Consider the following 22,810-nt stretch of genomic DNA (forward strand, 5'->3'; position numbering starts at 1 on the left):
AAGTGGACATATTTCAACCTGCAGCTCCTTTTTCTCTTGCGCTTCTCTGAGCGTTGTCTCGCAGGCTGGATTAAATCCCTTAGCAGGCCTGCCTGTTTGACACCCCTGTTCTAGAGTCTGGAATAGAAGTGATAGAAATCTTAAGTCTGTCTGTCTGTCTGTCTGTCTGTCTGTCTATCTATCTATCTATCTAAATATTTGAAAGCAGATGAGAAGTAGGCCTCAAGCTGAATACCTTTCCTCATGAGCTATTACCAAAACTATTCATTTCTTTAAACAATCCATCTATTGTTATATTGAAAATAGATGAGAATCAGGCCTATAACTGATTACCTCTCCTCATGAGCTAAAATTTATGTTTTTCTCTCTTATTGTTGGTTTTATTCAGAGATGAAAGATGATTGACCCAACACAATAATGAAAGTTTTAAGAAAATTGACTAATTTAAATGATCAGGAATTATTTTCATAGCGTGTAATCATGGAATATTTGCTTGAAAACACAAAAAAGTTTGTTGAGTTATCTGTTTTTGCGTACCTCTGAGAACAAAAGGGAGCCCCTCGGGAAGGTCGCGTGAGATGTAGTACTTGGGGTACTTATCCCTTTTGGCGGTGGACTTTACAGCGGTTGTTCTCATCCAGACAACAGGAACGGAGAGAACCACAGGCTCTCCAACAGCGTTGATCTATCTATCTATCTATCTATCTATCTATCTATCTATCTATCTATCGTGGTCATATCCCACGAGTGGAGTGACGGACAGCAAGACAAACACAAAAACAAAGAAAGGAAAAAGTAGCAAAAAAAAACAAAAATTTGACCATGGCCAACGTTGATAATGAGGTCATTTCGATACAAGAGAATCGATCCGATCCAAGTACTAACTCAGTATAGATAATATCGATATTTGCATCGATCCTCCCACGCTTACTGCAAAATATAGAAATATGAGCAACACATTCCACACGGGTGCCCGAGTCTCAGGCGAAACAATATGGATTTGTGTTGCCTTGCAAACAATTTTAATAAAAAGCCATTGATTTGGGCATCGAGTTGCTGGCCTGTAGGCGTGAAGCACGAGACCCCGGTGGATCCGGATCATTAAAGTCCTCGACTACGGGCGCAAATGTGTTCAATAAGAGTCCGGGACTCGTGCTTCAGGCTTTGATTGGGATACGGCCGTGTCAAGCTGTTCGCGGCGGCCGCAAACGGCTCCGGTGTTCTATAACCAGTTTTGCTGAAACGTGATCGCCGTGTGTGATTGGAAAGATAAATAGCGCAACTCTAGCTCGTCTTAAATGTGGTTAAACGGGATGAAAAATGGAAATACGGGGCAGTCTGCCCAGACGTTGATGGTGAATGTCTCACACGGACAGGAATAATGTCAATAGACGGGTGTAGGAGCCCACTCATAAGAAATTTAACTGATTTACTCTCAGAGAGCTATAGCAATTAAAGTGTTATTTTACCTAAGGTGGCAGTAAATGAGTTAAGAATCGGGTAAATAAAATGACTAAATTTTGTGCAGGCTCGGGGAGTAACGGAATACACAGAACGGCAAAAATGATGTTGGCAAGCTGTTTGGATTTATTTTCATTTTGTTTCTGTCGCATTTTATGTTGGTTTTGCCGGAGATCAAAGCCAGGAGAGAAAGCTTACCACGTGTTGTGAGTCATCATTTTATTCATATTTAGTTTATTTTGTCTTTTATTAGCATATTTGGTATTGGAGTAATCCAAAAGTAATTGAAAGTAATCAGGTTAAAGTAACCCTACCCAACCCTGTCCATAACCCCAGGTTTAAAATCTGTGTTTTTCGCTATTTTTGTAGCCCTATTTACCGGCCTTGATATTTTTTAATTTTTTTGGTATTGTTGACCATGTTTTAATAGTTCCTTTGATCCATTCATTCTGGAGTTTTAACTTCTTCCACATCACTACTGATATGAATGGTAACGATTCCACAGGCACATTTGGACAAGACCGCTGCTCCATGTCCACCGATATTGTATCTTTGTCTACAGTAATCCAATGAATCAGAGCTTTAATTTAAGATGCCCAATAATAATATCTACTGTAAATTCCGGACTATAAGCAGCTACTTTTTCCCCAAACTTTCAACCCTGAAGCTTATTCAGTGATGCGGCCAATTTATGTAATTTTTCTAACGGCCGCCAGCGGCGCTCGAGGACAAAAGGTAAGATTTAGACCAGTGGAATATATGTGCCGAGGAAGACTGCAACTTCACTAAAACTGGCCGCATGTGAAAGGCAACTTTTTCATTAGTCTGCCAGTGGATCCTGACAGCGTGGAGCAGCATCAAAAAATCCACCATCACCAACGGGTTCCAAAAAGCCGGTCTGCTGCGTGACGGAGAGAAGGGCACGCCAGCGACAGTGACGGTGCGAGTGAGGCTGCGGGAGCGTGGGACGACGTCTATATGATACTGTTTCTTCCCGACACTGAGGAAGACGACTTTGATGGCTTCAGTTCTAAGGAAGAAGATGAGGACGGTTTACCGTGATTTTTACAAGTACGGTATGTTTTTTTAACAGACTCGTTTACTGTGTTGCAAGCGTGTTGCTAGCGTGTTGCTACTTGTCACAGGCACCGTTTGGGATGAAAGTTATATTATTATTATTAAAGCTTTGAAAACTCTCTCGGTGTACCGTCTTTCTTTGTAAATATGTGTAACCATGTATACTGTGTATTTGCAACTGTATATTTTTGTAATGTATTCATTTGTATTTATTTTGGACATTTATTCTGATATGTTTTGGATGGGCGAATTAAAAAGAAGGGGCGTAACAAACGCAGGCTGACGGGAAGTGGGGGCCGGTAAAGGTGAGTGTTTGTGGACACGGCGGACAATAGTGGATATATATTTTTCCCACCCTTACCTTTGGAAATATACACTTTTTTCTTTGGATTACTTTCAACGGGACCCGGACTCTGCCGGTCTGCATCAAACCTTAAGTACCGGTATCATTATCTGTTCATTTTGCCGGCTGTGATTTTTGGACTGTGTACTTTAATGAAGCATATTCAGTTTCAATCGCAGGACTTAAAGACGGGTTTGGGTTAATTTTGTGTTTGTGTTACATTTTTTAATGTGGGCGCATGCGGCTTATATACAGGTGCGGCTTGTGTAAGTACAAAATCGGTTTTCCTCTTGAAATGTGGTGGGTGCGGCTTATAATCAGGTGCGCTCTATAGTCCAGAATTTACGGTAACATTGGGTAGGTCTAGGCCCCCTTTTTTTTGACGCTAAAAGGGTTTAGTATTTTGTCCTAGGTTTGTTATTTTGCCAAAGTAATTTTGATGTGGATTCCGGAATCAGAATAGGAAGAGACTGAATCAGAAATAATATTCTTGGTAATATGTTCATTGTAATTGTTTCTACCCTTCTGATAAGGGCAAAATGTCCCATCTTTCCAAATCCTTCTTTATTTCTTTCATCAACTTTCCATACTTATTTTTTTAATCCTGAGGGGTTGCATGGGTGCAAACTATTTTTTAAATGGTAAAATTAGGGCACAAAGGCACACAAATGTCTCAGTCTAAAGCCCAAAATACATTTCAAAAGAATAGAACTAAAATCTATGATGTACCATTTTAGTGTTAAAATGTACCAGCCTTTGTGCAACTACATATGCATGAAGGCAGATACATTTGAAATCTGTTTGGAGTCAAAAATTAAAGCTTTGGTGCCGCGACACAGTTTTTAATTACCAGGTACTTTATTTATGCTTAGGATTTCAATTTCTTCCGACTAAGCTGGTAATGATATTCAAAACGCCTGCCGGCAAATGCGAATCCTTATTGTCTGCCGTCTTTCCTTCCCTCTAAAATATGAATACCTCTTTTTATACGGGCTTATTTGTCCTCCAGTCACTTTGTAAAATTTTCACTTTGCGGCACATATATTTTTAAATGCGAGCCTTGCTGGAAGGAACGACAATAAAGCTTTTTTTTGTGTGTGTGTGTGTGAGAAAGATCAATGTAAAATGTATTATCCAGCACTGCAGAGACTGACTTCAATAATAAAAGAATTGATCCTTTAAAGTGAAGCTTATTCTGGTCCAGAATGCTAAAGGAGGACGGTCCGTCTCAGGACTGCACAGATGGAGAATCCCAGCAGGCGATTTCACCCCCTACCCCAAAAACCCGTACGTTATTTCAAAACAAATGCTCGATTCGAGAGGCAATTACATCGTGGAATCGCTCTCCGTCTCGAGGAGCATGCTTGACAATAAAGCCGACGGGATAAGTAAGCAAGTAAACCGATGGCCAGGGTTGGGTAGGGTTACTTTAACTGGATTACTTTCAATTACATTTGGATTATTCCAATACCAAATATGCTAATAAAAGACAAAAGAAACTAAATATGAATAAAATGATGACTCACAACACGTGGTAAGCTTTCTCTCCTGGCTTTGATCTCTTTGATCTCCGGCAAAACTAACATAATATGCGACAAAAACAAAATTAAAATAAATCCAAACCGCTTGCCAACATCATTTTTGCCCTTCCATGTATTCCATTCCTCCCCAAGCCTGCACAAAATGGAGTCATTTTATTCATATTTAGTTTATTTTGTCTGTTATTAGCATATTTGGTATTGGAGTAATCCAAAAGTAATTGAAAGTAATCCAGTTAAAGTAACCCTACCCAACCCTGCCGATGGCATGCGTAGACACAGATGACAAAAAGGACAAAGAGTCAATATGTGCTCTCGATAAACTGAGATGCTCGCGGACCCGTTCTGAAAATAGCTTACCGGTGCTTGATCATTGTGATTTCCTTTTTTATTTTTTATTTTTTTGCAGTTGACTGAGTTTATTTAACCATATTTTCGATAATTAACCTGGGGTTAACATAGTAAAAAACAGCAATAAAGAGTTCATACTGGTGCTTGAAATTGTCCAAAACAAACCCAGGACCCACTCGTGTAACGTTGTAGCGTATTATGAACTGACCGATAACGGATAATGGATAATGAATAAAGAAGATAGAACAATAACCCTTAAAAAATCCCCCCCCACACTCAGAGTTTTATTGGGAAGAAGGGAAAGGAGTGCACACACGATCCAGAGATTGCTGGTCGCGGTAGTAGGTTGCTCAGACGCGGAAGTGGGACTTCCGTACCGAGCGATGGCGGTGTCGGGAAGGGAAAAAAGTTGAAAACCAGGAGAGGAGAGTAGACGTGGTCGAGGTCAAAATTGGTCATAATTCGGGACAAAAACAGAAGCAAATACACAGGTCAGGCGAAAAAGGGCTTGCCGTGTAAAAACGGAGATTTACAGACGGACCGACAAAAGGGGACTGTCAGGACAGAGTTTAAATACTGACAGGGAGCCAGTCTGTCAACAAGCTTCAGCTGGCGCCCAGGGGCGGCGCCAATTGGGCGCCATGGCAACGTGACAGAAATCTTTAAAAATGCGTACGTTTTAGTGTCGTGTTTTCAAGGATTAAAAATATTTAAATTTTGGGTGAAGTGTTTGTAAATGCTTGAAATTCTTGCTATGTTTCTCAACATGTTTGGTAAAAACGATGCCTGCCCTGCTCTCTGGTGGCTTCATTTTACCATTGACTTTCTTCTTCACTCTTGCTTAACTGCAGCTGCATTAGTTTGTACGGCATTGTCCTATGAAGTGTCATTGCCCCCAAGAGGACGGGTGCGTGCTACAAGGCACTATGAAATGTGTATTACTGCATGGATTATGTATCAATTATGGATATTTATTATGGCCCATGCAAAAAAAGGCTTTGCTCCCAGTTGTAAATTTTAATCGGAAGAACTTCCTGCAACTGAAAATGTAGGCTACATATTACTCATATTTACTCAACACCAATATTGGGGATGTCTCAAAAAGAAATATTACCTAACATCTAAAAATCATGCTTTGATAAATGCACATGCAAGATTTAAAATAGCATTTGTAAATCACAGATGTAGATATTTTTGTTTTTTTCCTGTCCCGGTTGCCATGGCGCCCAATTGGCCCCGCCCGTGTGTCACGGTTGCCCTGGCGCCCAATTGGCCCCGCCTGTTGTTGTTGTTGGCTCCCTGTCAGTATTTAAACTCAGTCCCGTCAGTCCCCTTTTGTCGGCCTGTCTGCGAATCTCCGTTTCTACACGGCAAGCCCTTTTTTCGCCTGTCCTGTGTTTTTGCTCCTGTTTTTCTCCCGCTACTATCTGTTTTAAGCTGGACCACGTCTGCTCTCCCATCCTGAATTACGACCTGTTTTGATCTCGACCTTGTCTGTTCTCCCGCCCCGAATAACGATCCGTTTTTTTTATCTCTACCCCTCCTCTCCTGGCTTTCGACTTTTTTCCGTTCCCAACACGGCCATCGCTCGCCACGGAAGTCCCACTTCCGCGTCTGAGCAACCTACTCCCCGCGACCAGCAATCTCGGATCGTGTGTGAGTAACGTTACGCGAGTGGGTCCTGTTTCCGTTCCGGTCCTGACATTTTCAAAATATATGATTCACACTAGATGTCTTTTAATCATCATCAGAAATTGGAAAGTTGCCTTTGAAAGTACTTAAATTTGGCTGAGAAAAAGGTGTACGAACCTTGTAATAACATGATAAGTTGATATTTGCGCTTATTAGTAAAAAAAAAATGTCTCCTTGCTTAAAAAAGGTTGAAGAATCCTGGTCTAAATAATCTATTGTCACAAAGCACCTTTCATAGTTTTGTTTATAGTGCAAAAAGCAACCAACCACAGTTTCCTTCCCGAGACCCGGTCACACATCGAGAGATAATGGGTCTGGGTGCAAAGCTGACAAACACTGTATGTAATCCTGTCAACTCTTGTCCGTCTGCAGTCAGGATGAAAAAAAAATATTCTATGACACCTATAATCCATGGCTCAAAACTCACATGCTGCCTGCCCGCTCTTCTAGAAGTAAGCGAAAACACAAAGAGGAACCCCAATCAATGCGACAGTGTGTATTATTTGACCACTAAATGCTTTGTGTAGTGCAGTTTCTTATGAGTGCTAAAAGCCCCATGTAGAGCACAAACTATGGAGACTCGGAAGTGACAAAACACCATTTCTCTTCTCATTTTTTTGCCCAGCCTTTTTAAGGTTTTGGGGTTCCTGTTGCAGGAAGATGGTGAACAATTATGTCAGCTCAAATCAAAATTGTTTTCTTTTTTTGGATAAACGAATTATATATATTATTTTACCTCTAGGAGGCGCTAATAATACACACTGTATCTTTAAAATTTGTTAATTACAAGTATTCCATTTTTTAAGCAAAAATGTAGTGATTGTGCAATTATCTTTCATAATTACCTAACCACCAGTCATAAATGCAAACTGTAAAGTTTAATAGCAATAATAAATATTATTGTTGTTATTTTAATATAGGGGGCATTAGATAATACACACTGTCCATTTAAATATTCTAGACATTTTGGGGTTAGTTGAATATTTTGTTGAACTTCCTTTAAGAGTAGTAGAAATGAAATAAATAAAAATAAGATTTAATAACAAAATAGTTACTGGTTTGGCCAATAACAACTAAAATTAGCAAATATTTTCATCAATATTTTAAAAATAGGATGTATTTTAGTTTTGATTTAATTTGTTTTGAAAATACGTCCATTACTAATAAGAGCCAGGGAAAAAGAGTCAGAAAAAACAAAACTGAGTATAAATAAATCACCGAGTCCAAGCTTATACTTACAAAATAAATTATGACATGTCATCCCCTCAAAACGTCCAGTATTTTTAAATACTTAGACCATACCATCATTTGTAAATATAGATAAATACAAAAATAATTGTAAATTACACTTGAGTGTAAGTGAGTGTGTTTTATAAATCAAAAACAATAAAATAACTTTTAGCACGGAGGACAAACTTATATTTAAAGGACTTTAATAAATGAGCTAATTTATTAAATGTGGAATAACTGACAAATTGTTACACTAAGAATATTCTATCTATCTATCTACCTTGGTCATATCCCTCGAGAGGGGTGACCGACAGCAAGACAAACACATACTATAACAAAGAAAACAAAAAAAGGGAAAAAGTAGCAAAAAACACACACAAAAATATTCGGACCATTACCAACCTAAATGCCCAAACACCCAAACAAGCTGGAATTTGCAGGATTTTGAGTTGGCACCATGATTATTTGACCATTTAGAATGTGTTCTGACGAACCAAAATATTCTGTCGACTTGAGTCCTGAGGTTTGTTTACAGTATTTATTGAAATACATAATTTGAATGATTATATACCTTTAGAATATTCTTTCCCCGCGACCCTAATGAGGATAAACGGTACAGCTAATGAGATGAGATGAGAATATTCTTTCACTAAACACATAAAACCATTGAAAGAATATTCACTAAACCAGTGAAACCAGTGAAAAAATATTAGTGCAAATTCCAACATTGATTCAACCCAAAAAAAAGGTGTTTCAAAAACCAAACCCTTTGTGATATAAATATCACAAAAAGTACACAATTAAGCCAAATCAAATTAAAAAGTATTAATGTTGAAGATCACAAGATTTATTCTTCAAAATCTGAGAATCCCAGATTCAAAAGCATGTGGATTATGTGAACAATGAGACACGGCAAACGTCAAGTCGGTAATCCAGCTCTTGCCAAACATGTTGAAGCATTAGGTAATTTTTTTCTCTTTACTTATACATTATCTGCTCGTGAGTTAGTACAAGGAAATTCATATATTTATTGAAAAGGTAATAATTATTATTCATATATATTATATATACCGTATTTTCCGCACTATAAGGCGCACCTAAAATATGTTGTTGTTTTTTAAAAGCTGACTATGCGCCTTATAATCCAATGCGCCTTATATATGGATCAATATTGAGCCGCGACAGGTCTCGCAACTTACGGTAAGCAGCCACCGACTCCATTTTTCGCGTAGAAGAAGAAGTGCGCTGTGCATACTGGGAAATATTAAACAACGATTCTCTTTTATTTGTGCGTTTGTTTAAAGACCCTGAAATGGCTCCTATTAAGAGACATGCTTACAACGCAGAGTTTAAACTCCAGGCGATCAGTCACGCAGTAGAACACGGAAATAGAGCAGCAGCAAGAGAGTTTTTACATTAATGAATCGATGGTGCGGAAGTGGAGGAAGCATGAGGATGAGCTGTTTACGTTTTACATTTTACAGTTATTATGTTATTGCTTTATTGTTATTGTTTTGCACTTGTTATTGTTTTTGCACATTACGAGTGTCACTATATTGCGATTGCACTAACGTTTAATTTACCATAACAGTATCAGACGTTTTTTTGCGTGCTGACTAAATGGAGGAAAAGTAAAATGTTATGCCTTGCTGTTGTTCAAAGATGTTAAAGACGTGAAACGAAAATGCTTTACCCCAGAGAAAATAATAAAACAGCTGTTTATTCATTTTGGGAGTGAATGGAGTTGTGGAAAGCTTGTTTGTTATCTATTAATAAAGTTTGACTGACCTATCTGACTGTTTTGTTGACATTCCCTTTAGCGCGGCACCATCTAACGGTTGCATAACGTAACTACAGCCTCTACTGTAGCGCCTTATAATGCGGTGCGCCTTATGTATGGAAAAAGTTTTGGAATATATCATTCATTGAAGGTGCGCCTTATAACACGGTGCGCCTTATGGTGGGGAAAATACAGTACATATTTAAACACCCTGTTCATCCACAGTCCTGTCAATGGTGGAATGGCATGTATGGTTATTATTTTTTTGTGTACAAAAAAACATGAGCAAAAATATATTCAGAAGTAAAGGCTTGTTGGACACGCCTCTAATAGCCAGTTTAGAAAACTAGACACAGACAGAGAAAGAGAGAGAGAAAGAGAGAGAGACTTGGAGGGTGCAAGACCCTCACACTACAGTTCCAGCCAATTGCATTCCAGAGAAGTGACCACGGCCAGTGATAAACAAAGCACCGTAGATCATCCCTCACACAGAAGGAGCTCAGCAGCGAAGACGGAGGACGCAAGAGCGGTCAGACTCAGAACCAAAAGAGAAGCAGACCAAGACAGACCAAGACCGAGAGCTCACCGCCTATATGCATCTGATTTTCTTCTTCTGATCTCCCCTCACTCACATTTCCATGCAGTCCTTGCAAGCGGAATGCCATGAAAGCCAGTCACGCTGCACGCTTGCAGATTTTCTTTCCAAAGAATGAGCCGCAGAGAAAGACAAGAGGGATGAAAAAAAAATGCTGCTGCTTCCCCTCCGGCTGCATTTCAATGTGTTCTATAAAATAAATCCCCTGATTGTTCCGATTTTTCTATAGAAGAAATTGCAGCACTTACCCGAAGCATCATTCGGGATCATTAGAGCCCAGTGTGCAGCACAACACAAAGATGATACAGTATATCCTTCCAAAATAGATGTGCAGGACAGGAGTGTGAGGTTCTCTCTCTTTTGTTGGTGAGCTGACTAGCTAGGTTCCTCTGTTGGCATCAGCCGGCTGTTTGTTGCAGCTTTCAAGCAGGTGGATGACAAAAACATCAATCTCTCTCGGCACAATGTGTGTGGCAAGCATGCGTTGGAGCACTTCTCTCGCCTGCGCTGTACATGACTATACCTGTCAACCTGTACGTTTTTGCCGTACAAAGTATGTTTATTATGCATTTTCGGAGGTGTACGACGTACGAGAAAATCTGTACGGAAAAATGCAAATTTGTCCCTTATGGGTACCATCCGGTATACACCGACTATGACCAAACGGCAAATCAATCAAGTCAAACGAGTTCGCCGCGGTAGCCTCTATCTCGGTATCGGTTTTTTTTCATTGCAAACGAAGCGAGCGGTTTGATGCTACTGTGCGCATGCCGCCTCGGATTTCATGTGGTAGGTTTGTAGTGAAAGGATGTCCGTCTCTTTTTGGAGAACCGGCTTTTTCGGCTCAACTCATTAAAGAGAGCCGGTGTTATGCCGAGAAATGCATCCCTGCCGAGATTTGCATCCCCTCGATACTATAACCACTTTTACCTCGTTTTATCTCACTTTTATATCACTTTTCAAGAATGTAATGGCGAACATAAAACCAAAACTACTTCGTCTTGCATTTGTTGGGAATGTAATACAACTTAAACCATTCCGTCTTTGTATTTGTTGTGAATGTAATCGAACGGTAATCCATACTGTATATATCACTTTTGAGAACTGTTATGCACTCTATCATAAGGCTTATTATGCTGAAATAAGCTGTATGGTAGAGTCCATAACAGTTTCAATACGAGCGATTTGAATAGAAAAAGGCAAAATAAACATGTTACCTGGACCAAACTTTTATGTGTACATACTGTATAGAGAAGTTTTCTGCGATATATGTTTAAGGGAGATATTATTCACTTTTATAGACAGTTGAGTTCATATCATCCATCCATCCATTATCTTCACCGCTTATCCTCGGTATGGTTGCGAGGATGCTGGAGCCTATCCCAGCTATCTTCGGGCAGTGGGCAGGGGACACCCTCAACTGGTTGCCAGCCAATCGCAGGGCACACCTACGGACAATTTGGACCGGCCAATTAACCTTACACGCATGTTTTTTGAATGTGGGAGGGAACTGAAGTGCCCGGAGGAAACCCACGCAAGCACCGGGAGAAGATGCAAACTCCACACAGGAGGTTCGATCTCATGACCTCAGAACTGTGCCGCACATGCACTAACCACTGCCCCGCCGTGATGCCCAGTTTATATAATCCACAGGGTTGGGTAGGGTTACTTTAACTTGATTACTTTCAATTACTTTTGGATTACTCCAATACCAACTATGCTAATAAAAGACAAAATAAACTAAATATGAATAAAATGATGACTCACAACACGTGGTAAGCTTTCTCTCCTGGCTTAGATCTCCGGCAAAACTAACATAAAATGCGACAGAAACAAAATGAAAAAAAATCCAAACAGCTTTCCAACATCATTTTTGTCGTTCCATGTATTCCGTTACTCCCCGAGCCTGCACAAAATTGAGTCATTTTATTCACATTTAGTTTCTTTTGTCTTTTATTAGCATATTTGGTATTGGAGTAATCCAAAAGTAATTGAAAGTAATCCAGTTAAAGTAACCCTACCCAACCCTGATCATCCAAGAAATTACAACAAGCAGTTTAGTAAACTATTCAATGCTCTTACAATTTTTCCCATTTCCGTTATTAATTCATAAGTTTGTCTTGACATAGAAGCAAAAATAGATGTACTATGACAAATCTGCAGTTATTTAACGTTACACTACATTTCCAATGTATTAGCGAAAGCACTGTGCGACCAAAATGTCAATCGATTTTACTACACTTTCCTGGAGTTCCTAAACGCATCTCGGTGACGTAATTTTGTTTGGACCATCATGGCGGGAGTTGAGATTATATGTACGTATTTCCGTTCCGTGATAGTAAAGAAACAACGTCTAAATCATCACTCGAGTTGAATTTAATACAAAATATTCGTCGTTTGAAAATAGTCAGGCAAGTAGATAGATAGATAGATAGATAGATAGATACTTTGTTCATCCCCGAAGGGAAATTCACATTTAAGTAGCAGACGTTAATACAACTGCTAGCATTAGCAAAAAAGAAGGTCTCTGAAAGTTTGGGTTCCGAAAAGAGAACTATGGCGTCCGCCTTGATTCAAGACAACCCACTACTTGTACCCCTCAACATTGAAAAAACGGTCTATGATGGATTCATTACTGTGCAGGTAAGTGGAATGTCAGTTCCAGGTCAAATAAATCGGAACCTAAACAAATTCGGTTATGCTGTGAAGGCGTATTGCATTCACCAAGGGCGTAGTTTTGGCATAGAAAGAGGGGACGTGTCCCCACCAGGGTTGGGTAGGGTTACTTTAACTTGATTACTTTTAATTACTTTTGTAAGACTCCAATACCAAATATGCTAATAAAAGACAAAATAAACTAAATATGAATACAATGACTACATTTTGTGCAGGCTTGGGGAGTAACGGAATACACGGAACGGCAAAAATGATGTTGGCAAGCTGTTTGGATTTATTTTCATTTTGTTTCTGTCGCATTTTATGTTGGTTTTGCCGGAGATCAAAGAGATCCAAGCCAGGAGAGAAAGCTTACCACGTGTTGTGAGTCATCATTTTATTCATATTTAGTTTATTTTGTCTTTTATTAGCATATTTGGTATTGGAGTAATCCAAAAGTAATTGAAAGTAATCCAGTTAAAGTAACCCTACCCAATACACCCTTGACATTCACCCCCTGTCCATATGAAGTTTATTCTGCACCAACAATATTTAGGTGAAAAATTGTAACATCAAGACTATTAGGTATAAAGTTATTTCCAGAAACAAAACGGAGTATTTATTTGACAAAGAACACGGAAAAATCAGTTTTGCAGGACTGACATGTCTAACAAACGAAAGTACTGTATACAGGGATGTGATTTTTCCGCTAATTCGCGGAATTCCGCTTTTTTTATCTCCAAAAATAAAATTTTAAAATTTCCGGTGTTTTAATTGGTAAAAAAAAACGATTTCGTCTCGACAGCATGCCATTTGAGTGTTTCCGTAACTGAAATGAAACGTACTTGCGATTGGTTGAAGTCTCGTGTTGACCAATAAACGCGCTTGTTATAGGAGTGTGCCATTGTTCATTTCTCACACGTTTTTGCCGGGTGTTTAAAGAAAGATGTCAGTGATCGAACGCAAAGATGCTCCGCGAGCTAAAGAAATTGATAAGATTGTAAAAAACAAGTTTCGATGGGACTGGTTGGAGAAGGAATTATCTACGAATGTTGGAAAGAAGACTGTGACGAATTTGTTCAATGACTTTATTCGGAAGATCGATCGTGCCGGGAAAGCACTTTGCATTTGGTGTCATGATACCATCGACTATGGTGGGAGAGGTTTCAAAGCTCTTGAAAGTCACGCAAAGAGCAAAAAACACGTGAAAGAACTCCAGTCAAGAACGACAAATTATTCCATCGCTGGAAGTTTCGGTGCCCAAACGAAAACTCCAAAACTTTACGGCCTCCATCCCTTATTGACATCACAATCGGAAGCGGTAATAAAGAGACGTGATCCACCCCAACAACCTGTACCAGTTGCTGATAGAGTCGTGAATTTTGAGGTAGGTGGTAAACTTTTCAAATTTATTTGACAGTTTTCCCATTTTTTTCGAAAATATTATAACGTAATAAAAATGGCCATAAATATTTAACAATTACAATAATAGATTTTCATGTGTACATTACACCAACACTTTACTGTAGGGCCTATACTTATTGTACTTTCATTTATCAAATACTTGGATACGCTGCTATTAAAGAAATAAATTATTACATTTAAAATATGATTTAGGAAATTTAAAAATATTATTAAGCCTAATAGTAATCAAAACTATTGTCAGTATTTATATTTTTTAAATTAAGTACTTGTATGATATTCTACCATTGATTTTCTTAATGGCCACGATATTATTATGGTACATAATTTACTTAATATTAATAACATGGTTAATCATTGACACAAACTCAAATGAATGCTGCATGTTTGCACTTTTTAGGTTTCAAGATGTTGAGTGTCTTGATGTATGCAGTTACAGAGATGATCTTAGTCGAATGCATGATTGTGTTTTTATCAGAGCTTGCTGCATGAGGTATTTTATGTTTTTGTTATCCATTATGTATTAAGAATGATTGATTAAATGATTTATTGCATGGTAAATATTATTTCCAATGGTTTGTAGCTAATTTTCAACATTTTTTTGTCACCATAATAAATACTCTGACATGTGAATGTGCATGAAAGTTTAGACTAAATCCTTTTTTATTTACTTTGGTCGCATGACATTTTGGATTATAATTCAAATAATTATTTAAATTATTTAATTGTTTACTGATTATTGTTAAATTTCTTTTATTCTTCAGGCAATGCTGTTGGGAGTGCTGGCCGAAAATTCTCTTCCGTTCACCATGGCCCCAAAGCTCATCACACTGTCAAAGGAACTGGCAAGGGATCCAAAAGCTCTGAATGGACTGTCCATGGATAGAACCAGTGCATCCTACAAAACAAAGTATGGCCTTGCCCATACTATGCTTGATGAGACTTTAACAAACTTAAGATCCTCCCACTTTTCAATGAACATTGATGAGTCCACCAGCAACAATCTACACCGTGTCCTGTGTGTTCTCGTCAGCTATTTCTCCCCGTCGACAAAGTCTGTTGTGGTGGAACATTTAGCATCTTTGAGTGTTGTTAAAGTTGACGGCAAATCTCTCTTTGATGAACTCTCAGCCCTCATGACCAAGAACAATATTCCCTGGAGCAATTTGGTGTCTGTGTTGATGGACTCATGTGCAGTGATGCGGGGTTCCAAATCTGGAGTTGAGACGCGTTTGCGAGAGGGACCAGCACCACATCTCCTTGACATAGATGGGGATACCTGCCACCACATCCACAACGCCTCTAAGCATTTTTGCAAGCCATTTGAGTACAAGATTGAAGGACTCCATAATGATCTCTTCAACGATTTCAAGTGGTCAACCGATCTGAAGGAAGCTCTTCAAGAAATTTGCTTTCTGACAGGCATCACCTTCACCATGCCAGAGAGATTTGTCAGCCATCGATGGCTTTCAAACTATAATGTTTCAATGTCCACCTTACGCCTCATGGATGTCTTTACCATCTTCTACTATGCATTTCTTGGCAGAGGAGATAAAGAACTCTATCTTCCCACCATCATGGCCATCTACCACAAGAAGGATCTTTCAAGAGAAGTCAAAGCCAAACTCAAAGACATACAATCAGCTTTAGGCCAAAAGAACATGACTGAGGAAGGAAGGAAGAGGAAGCAGAGGATCTATGAGAAGATATTCTTCACAAGATTGGATACGCTTCTCACCCTCAACCTGTACACAGCAGTTCTGCCCTTGCTGAAGAACTATGTGATCACCTTTGAGACGAAAACGCCAATGATCCACAAGCTGAACGACAAGCAAGTGTCCTTCTTCAAGAAGTTCTTGTCCTGTTTCCTAAAGCCAGAGTCCCTTCAAGGCTGTAAACTGACAGAAATTGAACTGAACAACAAAGCCAACCAACTCCGAGAAAATGATATTTTCTATGGTGGTGTCACCAGCAAACTGATGGATTCTTCTAACAAGTCGTCAGTTGTGTTCAAGTTCAAAGCCAAAGCCAAGGCAGCATATCTGGCATGTGGTCTGTACCTTCAGAAAAAGTTGCCCATGAACAGCAAGCTTCTGAGAGCAGCCTCTGCCATTGACCCACTTGCCAGAGGACACAGCTCAACTTTAAACCAACTGAAGAAGCTGTCGTCGTTGGTCACCAATGTCCTTGATGAGTCAGAGCTGGGGAACTATGATCTCGAGGTGAGAGAATACCAGTTGGACAGTGAGTTGCCAACACCTTTGGACTCAGAGGGGAAGGCAATTGCACTGGATCGTTGGTGGGCCCAAGTCTTTGCTGTTGGAAGATACCCAACCCTGGCCAAGATGGTGAAGGCTCTCATGAGTTGCTTCCATGGGCCGCAAGTAGAGGGGGCTTTTAGTGTCATGGGTGATGTCCTGAACCCCAAAGCATGCAGAATGGACATAGCCACATACAGTTCTATCCAGACTGTAAAATATGCCCTAAGAGCAAGAAATACCACCTCTGTCAGCCATTTTGGAAGGAAAGACATTCTGATGGATCCTGTGCAGTCCATACTGTGCCTAAATCTGAGGACATCCTCCAAAAGGTACAGGGAGGAGAAGGATGCAGAAGCAGCTATGTTGTCTGCAAAACGAACAGAACTTGCTGTGAAACAGGACACCCAAATGAGCAAGGCTGCCTCAAGAAGAACCATCAAAGCTGCACAGAAGCAGGCTAGAAAGACCCATTCCAAAGCAATGAAGTCTAGGAGGAAGTAGTGTTTGGGTCATGTGAATGGATTTAGCTGTGTCCCGACGGATCACCACCTTATCGTGGTGGGGCACTTTGCGCGTCTCCATGACCCCCAGAGCTATGTCGGCGGGAGTCTCGTACTCCTGGTAGGGTTACCCAAGCCGAACAGGTCGAAGGGTAGAGTCCAGACTAAGAGTGATCCCAAAAGCTGGTGGCGGCACGCTTTGAGGCGGTTTCCTACAGACCTGGATCCCGTTAGCCGCCTGCAGTTGTAGAAAGATGCCGGTCGTCTAGGGTCTCCCTTGCCACTGGAACCATCTTCTTTACAATTAAGATAGTGGCGTTGGGGAAATGTTTTTTAATGTGACTGATTTTGAGTTGACTTAAACTGTAATTTTATATGGGATAGTTCAATATACATTGAAAATTTATGCTGTTGTCTTGTCTATTTCTTTGTCATCTGAGTGCATTGAAAGTACTTAAAAAAACCCATGAGCTCCGGGGGGGGGCTTCGCCCCACTTTTCCCCCCACCAGGGCACTGCCCTGGTCCTACCTGGTTTCCCCCCCCCCCCCCCCAGCTAGCAATCACCCCCCCCCCCCCCCCCCCCGCTAATTTTCAGATAATTTCACTTTGGTCAAATCACATCCCTGTGTATATTATGCCTGTTAATATATATTTTTGAAACAAATATCTACCAAAAATTCTGGACAATGAGGCGCGGCTTTTGTCACAAGCTTTAAAGCCTGCGGTTTATGCAATGCTGCGTCTAATTCGTGCGTTCTTTCTAATGGGTGACAGGGGGCGCCAGAGCAGTAGAGGTAAGAGTGAGACACGTGGAATAAATGTGTCGAGGAAGACACAAGTTTAATGTAACTTGTGCATGAATAAAACTAGCATGAACAAACCCTCATCAAGGAAGAGGTGTAAATTGAAAGGGAAGGGCTAACGACCATATTGGGAATAATGTTAGGAGTCTGTTTATTTGTTAACGGAAATAATGTATCGAAACAAACAGATTAAAATAAACAACAATGTCCAACGAAGCAAAAATGTTTTAAGCGGAGTCCTATTCGGCATTATTGTGTGTTTTGGAATGAATGTTTCACAAGGTTGGATTCTAGGGATGGTCCTTGATGTAACTAATCCATTTTTGATATTTGAATAAGTTAAAGACGGCCAGGGGACGTGATGTTGAGTTACTTTATAGTTTTCGGGTATTTTGTTTTAGACTGATCCTGATATTTCTCTGAAGAGTATATTTTGAAATATCTTGTATCCCAGGAGTTTAAGCTTTCCAATGATATGCACCATGACCAAAGTTCCCTCTAAGCTGCGTGTGTGCGCAATTGCGCACTACCCAGAGCTTTTCCGCGCACAAGAAAATCTAGCCAGCTCACAAAAATCAGGGCTCGAAATTGCTAATTAAGAAGCGAATTAAGTCAAAGTTACGAAGTATGAAGGTAAAAATACACGGGTTTCCCTGACGCTGTGTTCTAAATGGTGTTTTGAAGTCAAGGTGGAAGTAGAACGTAGTTGAGTAAAGTCAGTAGAGTTTTTGGAGAACCGGCTTCTTCGGCTCGGCTCACTAAAAGGAAGGCTCTTTTGGGTCCTAAACGGCTCTTCAGGTTGTTTTTGCTTCTTTAATCCCAACATGACCAAATATTATGTAAAATTATGCACAAAATGACTTAAAGGAAGGGGGGAATAGAACAAAAGAGAAAGAAATACCAAAATGAAAAAGTGAAAAGCTGAGATTAAAAGAAACAAAAGGAAGTGAAAAAAGAAGGAAAAATTCTGAAAAAAGCCATGAAAAAAAGGAAAAAAAGAAAAAAAGGAAAAAAAGTAAATCGAGAACAAAAAGAAAAAAGTAACAGCTAGGAAAAAATAAACACAATGTGAGTTTTTTTAATGGAATTTAAAAAAGAAACAGGGAAAAAGAAGAAAAAGTTTGTGTTGCATTAAAATAATTTCCAATTATACCAAGTCAATCTTGTTGCCAACATTGTATTTCCACTAAAAAATGTGATTAAGTACAGTTGTGTATCGTGCAACCGACTAAATAAGCCTCCAAAAATGTTAGTATAATGCGACAAAAGATACCAGGGGAAAAAAAAGAAATGGAAATCTTGTGAATGAATTGTAAAAACAAATGATGCTTGTAGGCAATTTCCCTACGGGGATGAATAAAGTATCTATCTATCTATCTATCTATCTATCTATCTATCTATCTATCTAATAAAAAAAAAGATTAAAGCTAATTTACACAATATTTACACAAGACAATGTGGGCACGTGCGGCTTATAGTCAGGTGCGGCTTATGTATGCACAAAATGTTCTTTCCTTTAAACATGTACTGGTTGTGGCTTATAATCAGGTGCGTTATATAGTCCAGAATCTGTATAGCCAGTTAGAATGCACTATGCAACTCCACAAAGCAAGGCCACCCTAAAGTGAATCCCTTTCTAGTTAGGAAAACTGTATTTTTATATTTATTTCTATACAGGAGAAGGACCTGAGAGTAAGAATACACCTACCACCAGATAACCACCTCAAAAAGGCCAAGTATGTGAAAAATTCCAAGTGAGATGAATGTATATGTTAAAGCTGGGGTCACCAATCATTTTTTTTTAACTGAGAGCTACTTTTCTTACTGATTTGCATGAAGGGCTACCAGTTTGTCAAGTCAAGTCATGTTTATTTGTATGGCTCTTAATCACAAGGAGTCTCATAGGGCTGGACAGACAACAGATTATTGCAAACCACAGCCTATTATAACACCATCCCCTGATCTAAAACCTACATGAAGGCAAGGAAAAACTCAAAAACAGCAACATGAGGAAAATGAAGAAACCTTGAGAAGGGACCGCACATAAGGTAATCCCCCTTCCAGGATGACCAGGCTGCCATGGATGTTGCAATAACAAATAATACACATATATTGTCAACATGAAATGTAGGTTATTCATATGCTATGGAATAAAAGTGTGTTTTAAGCCTAGATTTAAACGGTTTTGCTGAGGTTGCAGATCGAATCTTGGGGGGAAGAGCATTCCACAGCACCGGGGCCCAGATAGAGAACGCTCTCCCACCTGCGGATTTCTTCTTGGCTCTTGGGATCACTAGTAGACCAGCATTTTCAGAGCAAAGGCTCCGCATTTTTAAAGTGAAAACTCATTGTGGTACTTTTATGTAGTTTCTATGTTATTACTGGGTTGTAATTATTTGAATTAGAGTTAAAACAGGCTAAGTCAACCACTAAAACAGTATGCCAGTTAGAAATCAAATATCCAGGAATATCACAACCTATCAATAGTGAGGTATTTTCAGAACCTGTTCCCAAGCTACTATGGTGTTTTTGGGGGGGCTGCGGTAGCCATGTTGCAGACCCCTGCGTTAAAGTATTATTGTTTTAATTTTTCATTCTTAGCTTTAAGTGTAAAAAATTAATCCTTCTGTCCTGTCCTTTGTATAGGCTACATTGCTGTTGGAAGATGAAACACCTGTTGCATGGATATGAGCACATTGTCAAGCAGGTATGCTTACACAACATCTTAAATGGTCAGAATCATGAATACACAGCATAGATAGCTACAGATTATTGTTAGGGCCCGGTCACACAGCCGTTTGCGTCTGTATCGCGGGCAAAATTTTGCGTTTTTTTTTTGCCCGTGGTTGCCCGCGATGGAAAATGCGCAAAATTGGCCAACCCGCTGTTCATCAGTGGTATGCCCGCAAAACAGACGCCGGCGACTGTTCCGCTTCCTCATCACGTCATTTCCGCGTTATTTTCTCGTGTGGACCACGGGTATAAAAGCTCCGAGCCGGTGTTGTGCCTAAATCCGACTCCTACGCTGGTTTTGGTTATATGTTCGCCATTACATTCCCTAAAAGTGATATAAAAGTGAGATAAAACGAGGTAAAAGTGGTTGTAGTAGCGAGGGGATGCAAATCTCTGCAGGGATGCATTTCTCGGCATAACACCGGGCTGTAGAAATCATAACCGCTCAAGACACAGTCCCGTGAAGATCAAGATTTCAAGCTATGGCACCGAAGAAGCCAATATGTTATTATTGTAATAGTTTTTCATTTTGATTTTATTATCTTGTTATGAAATGAAAATAAATGTCAAGAAATAAAAATGGATTAAGACGAGGTCACTACGGTGACGGGGATCCATGTCCACCCCTTGACGTCTCGAGCACAACTGACGTGTGCTCGGCAAATCGCGCTGTATATACGCGGAGGAAGGCGTTTGACGTCACACGCGTAACACGCTAATTTCACGTAATAACACCGCGATACAGGCGCAGAACATGCTATTACCATGCTCCACCCACGATTACCCGCTGAAATTTCCCGTCCTACCCATGTGTAACCACGCCCTGGCCGCGGCCAGAGCACGTTGTTCCGCGTCATTTCCGCGTCGTTACCTCGTGTGCCGCCCGCGGTTAACACGTGCTCAAACTTAAGGTGGAAGACAAATTGTAAATGGCATATTTACTTTTATTTGGGACACAGGATTTGGCATTATTGTCATTTCATACATTTGATTAAATCTCGAAATATATTATGTGTTTCTCTCAATTTCTTTTTAAAACATTTTTTGCTTTTATGGCTCTTTGGGTCAAAAAGGTTCCTGACCCTAGGTGTAGAGCAACTGCCCCAATGCCGCAGTGAGAAAAGCCAGTTGAGGTGGCTCAGGCATCTGATAAGGATGCCTCCTGGACGCCTCCTTCGGGAGGTGTTCCGGGGCATTTCCCACCAGCAGTAGGCCCCGGGGACAGCCCAGGACACGCTGAAGAGACTATGTCTCCAGGCTAGACTGGGAACACCTCGAGATCCCGTCAGATGAGCTGGAAGAAGTGGCTAAGGATAGGGTGGTCCGGGTTTCCCTGTTGAGGCTGTTCCCCCCACGACCCGATCCCAGATAAGCGGAAGAAAATGGATGGATGGATTCGAGATCAATTAAATTAGGGTATCGAAACTGCACTTTCCAGGCCAAAACCAGTTGGGTAATTTCTGAAACCAAATCCAATGCTAAGTATCTTTCACGAAAGACCAATGCACAGTAGGTAGAAGTGCATCGTGCTGACGTTATACCGACCAAAATCCTTGATTGATTGCATTTGCCGGAGTCATTTCACATCTTTTGTGTTGACTCTGTCATACCTGGCATTGTTCCTTCGCGCCCATCAGGCGCACTTCATCAGAAGCGGTGAAAAATATTTTTCAGTGTTTAATTAACGCCGCCTGGAAAATGTCCCTATTTGTTATGTGGTCCCTCAGGGTTATTTGCATGAGATTGATATTTCACCCCGGGCTGCAAAGTTCATTATTTTCGCAGCCTTTAAGCTATCATTAATTATTTAAGGAGGTGGCAGCCCCCATTAATCACAAACACGTGTTTGATTTGAATGGCTGGCTTGAAGAAGAAAAAAATAGTGTCACTTTATTATCTGGCTATTCATGGGTTATGTTGTCCCTTTCTTGCAGAGACTACATCAGTCCAGCGATCTTGTCAGTTTTCTTCTGGAACTGAAGACTGTCTTGGTAAGCAGGGCAATCATATATTGAGGACTTATGCTATGTTGAGATTGTTGGGTATCGAAAAAGTTGGAATCTAACGCTATTTGTAACATTCATACTTGAACTTTGGAATATTTGTTTCCTGGCATATTTATTTGAGAGATGATGTAGTGAGAACTGTTTAACGCTCATCTAGTGTTAGCATTCAGGTGACATGCTCCGTAGCGGGTCGGTGGCGATATATGTATTAAATCAGCTGTAAAATATATTAAAATAATCATATATCATACAATTTTTTTTCTTCAAAGCTTTTTTACCTTTTATCTATTTTTGGTGTGGGTCTCTGGACCATTTTTTCCACAAGCATTCCCCTCAATGTCCGTTAAAAACTGTTAAAATTA

General features: G+C 40.0%; 2 protein-coding genes across 2 annotated transcripts in view; both read left to right on the forward strand.

Moving 5' to 3' along the window:
• The first annotated feature begins 12,344 nt into the window (after positions 1 to 12,344).
• The window catches only part of fancl (FA complementation group L), a 50,247-nt gene continuing 39,781 nt past the window's right edge, over positions 12,345 to 22,810 (forward strand). The window contains exons 1-5 of the mRNA XM_088350913.1: positions 12,345 to 12,480; positions 12,546 to 12,710; positions 19,387 to 19,445; positions 20,356 to 20,416; positions 22,377 to 22,433. Of these exons, the coding sequence (XP_088207039.1) occupies positions 12,624 to 12,710; positions 19,387 to 19,445; positions 20,356 to 20,416; positions 22,377 to 22,433 (264 nt within the window). The 5' untranslated portion in view covers positions 12,345 to 12,480; positions 12,546 to 12,623. The remainder of the gene's footprint in view (positions 12,481 to 12,545; positions 12,711 to 19,386; positions 19,446 to 20,355; positions 20,417 to 22,376; positions 22,434 to 22,810) is intronic.
• LOC148354425 (uncharacterized) lies at positions 13,478 to 17,404 on the forward strand. The gene is made up of 2 exons (XM_088351502.1): positions 13,478 to 14,109; positions 14,909 to 17,404. Exons 1-2 carry the CDS (start codon positions 13,669 to 13,671, stop codon positions 16,904 to 16,906), a joined length of 2,439 nt encoding a protein of 812 aa, XP_088207628.1. The 5' UTR covers positions 13,478 to 13,668; the 3' UTR covers positions 16,907 to 17,404.

This window comes from Urocampus carinirostris, chromosome 13, assembly GCF_059441175.1.
Source record: "Urocampus carinirostris isolate Australia breed hairy pipefish chromosome 13, RoL_Ucar_1.0, whole genome shotgun sequence".
NCBI classification, from domain to species: domain Eukaryota; kingdom Metazoa; phylum Chordata; class Actinopteri; order Syngnathiformes; family Syngnathidae; genus Urocampus; species Urocampus carinirostris.

What these genes read in the sequence shown, in the direction of transcription:
- LOC148354425 (XM_088351502.1), top strand. Translation starts at nt 13,669, where the DNA reads ATGTCAGTGATCGAACGCAAAGATGCTCCGCGAGCTAAAGAAATTGAT. An exon ending in ATAGAGTCGTGAATTTTGAG is followed by an intron (nt 14,110 to 14,908) that starts GTAGGTGGTAAA and finishes TTTATTCTTCAG; the next exon opens with GCAATGCTGTTGGGAGTGCT.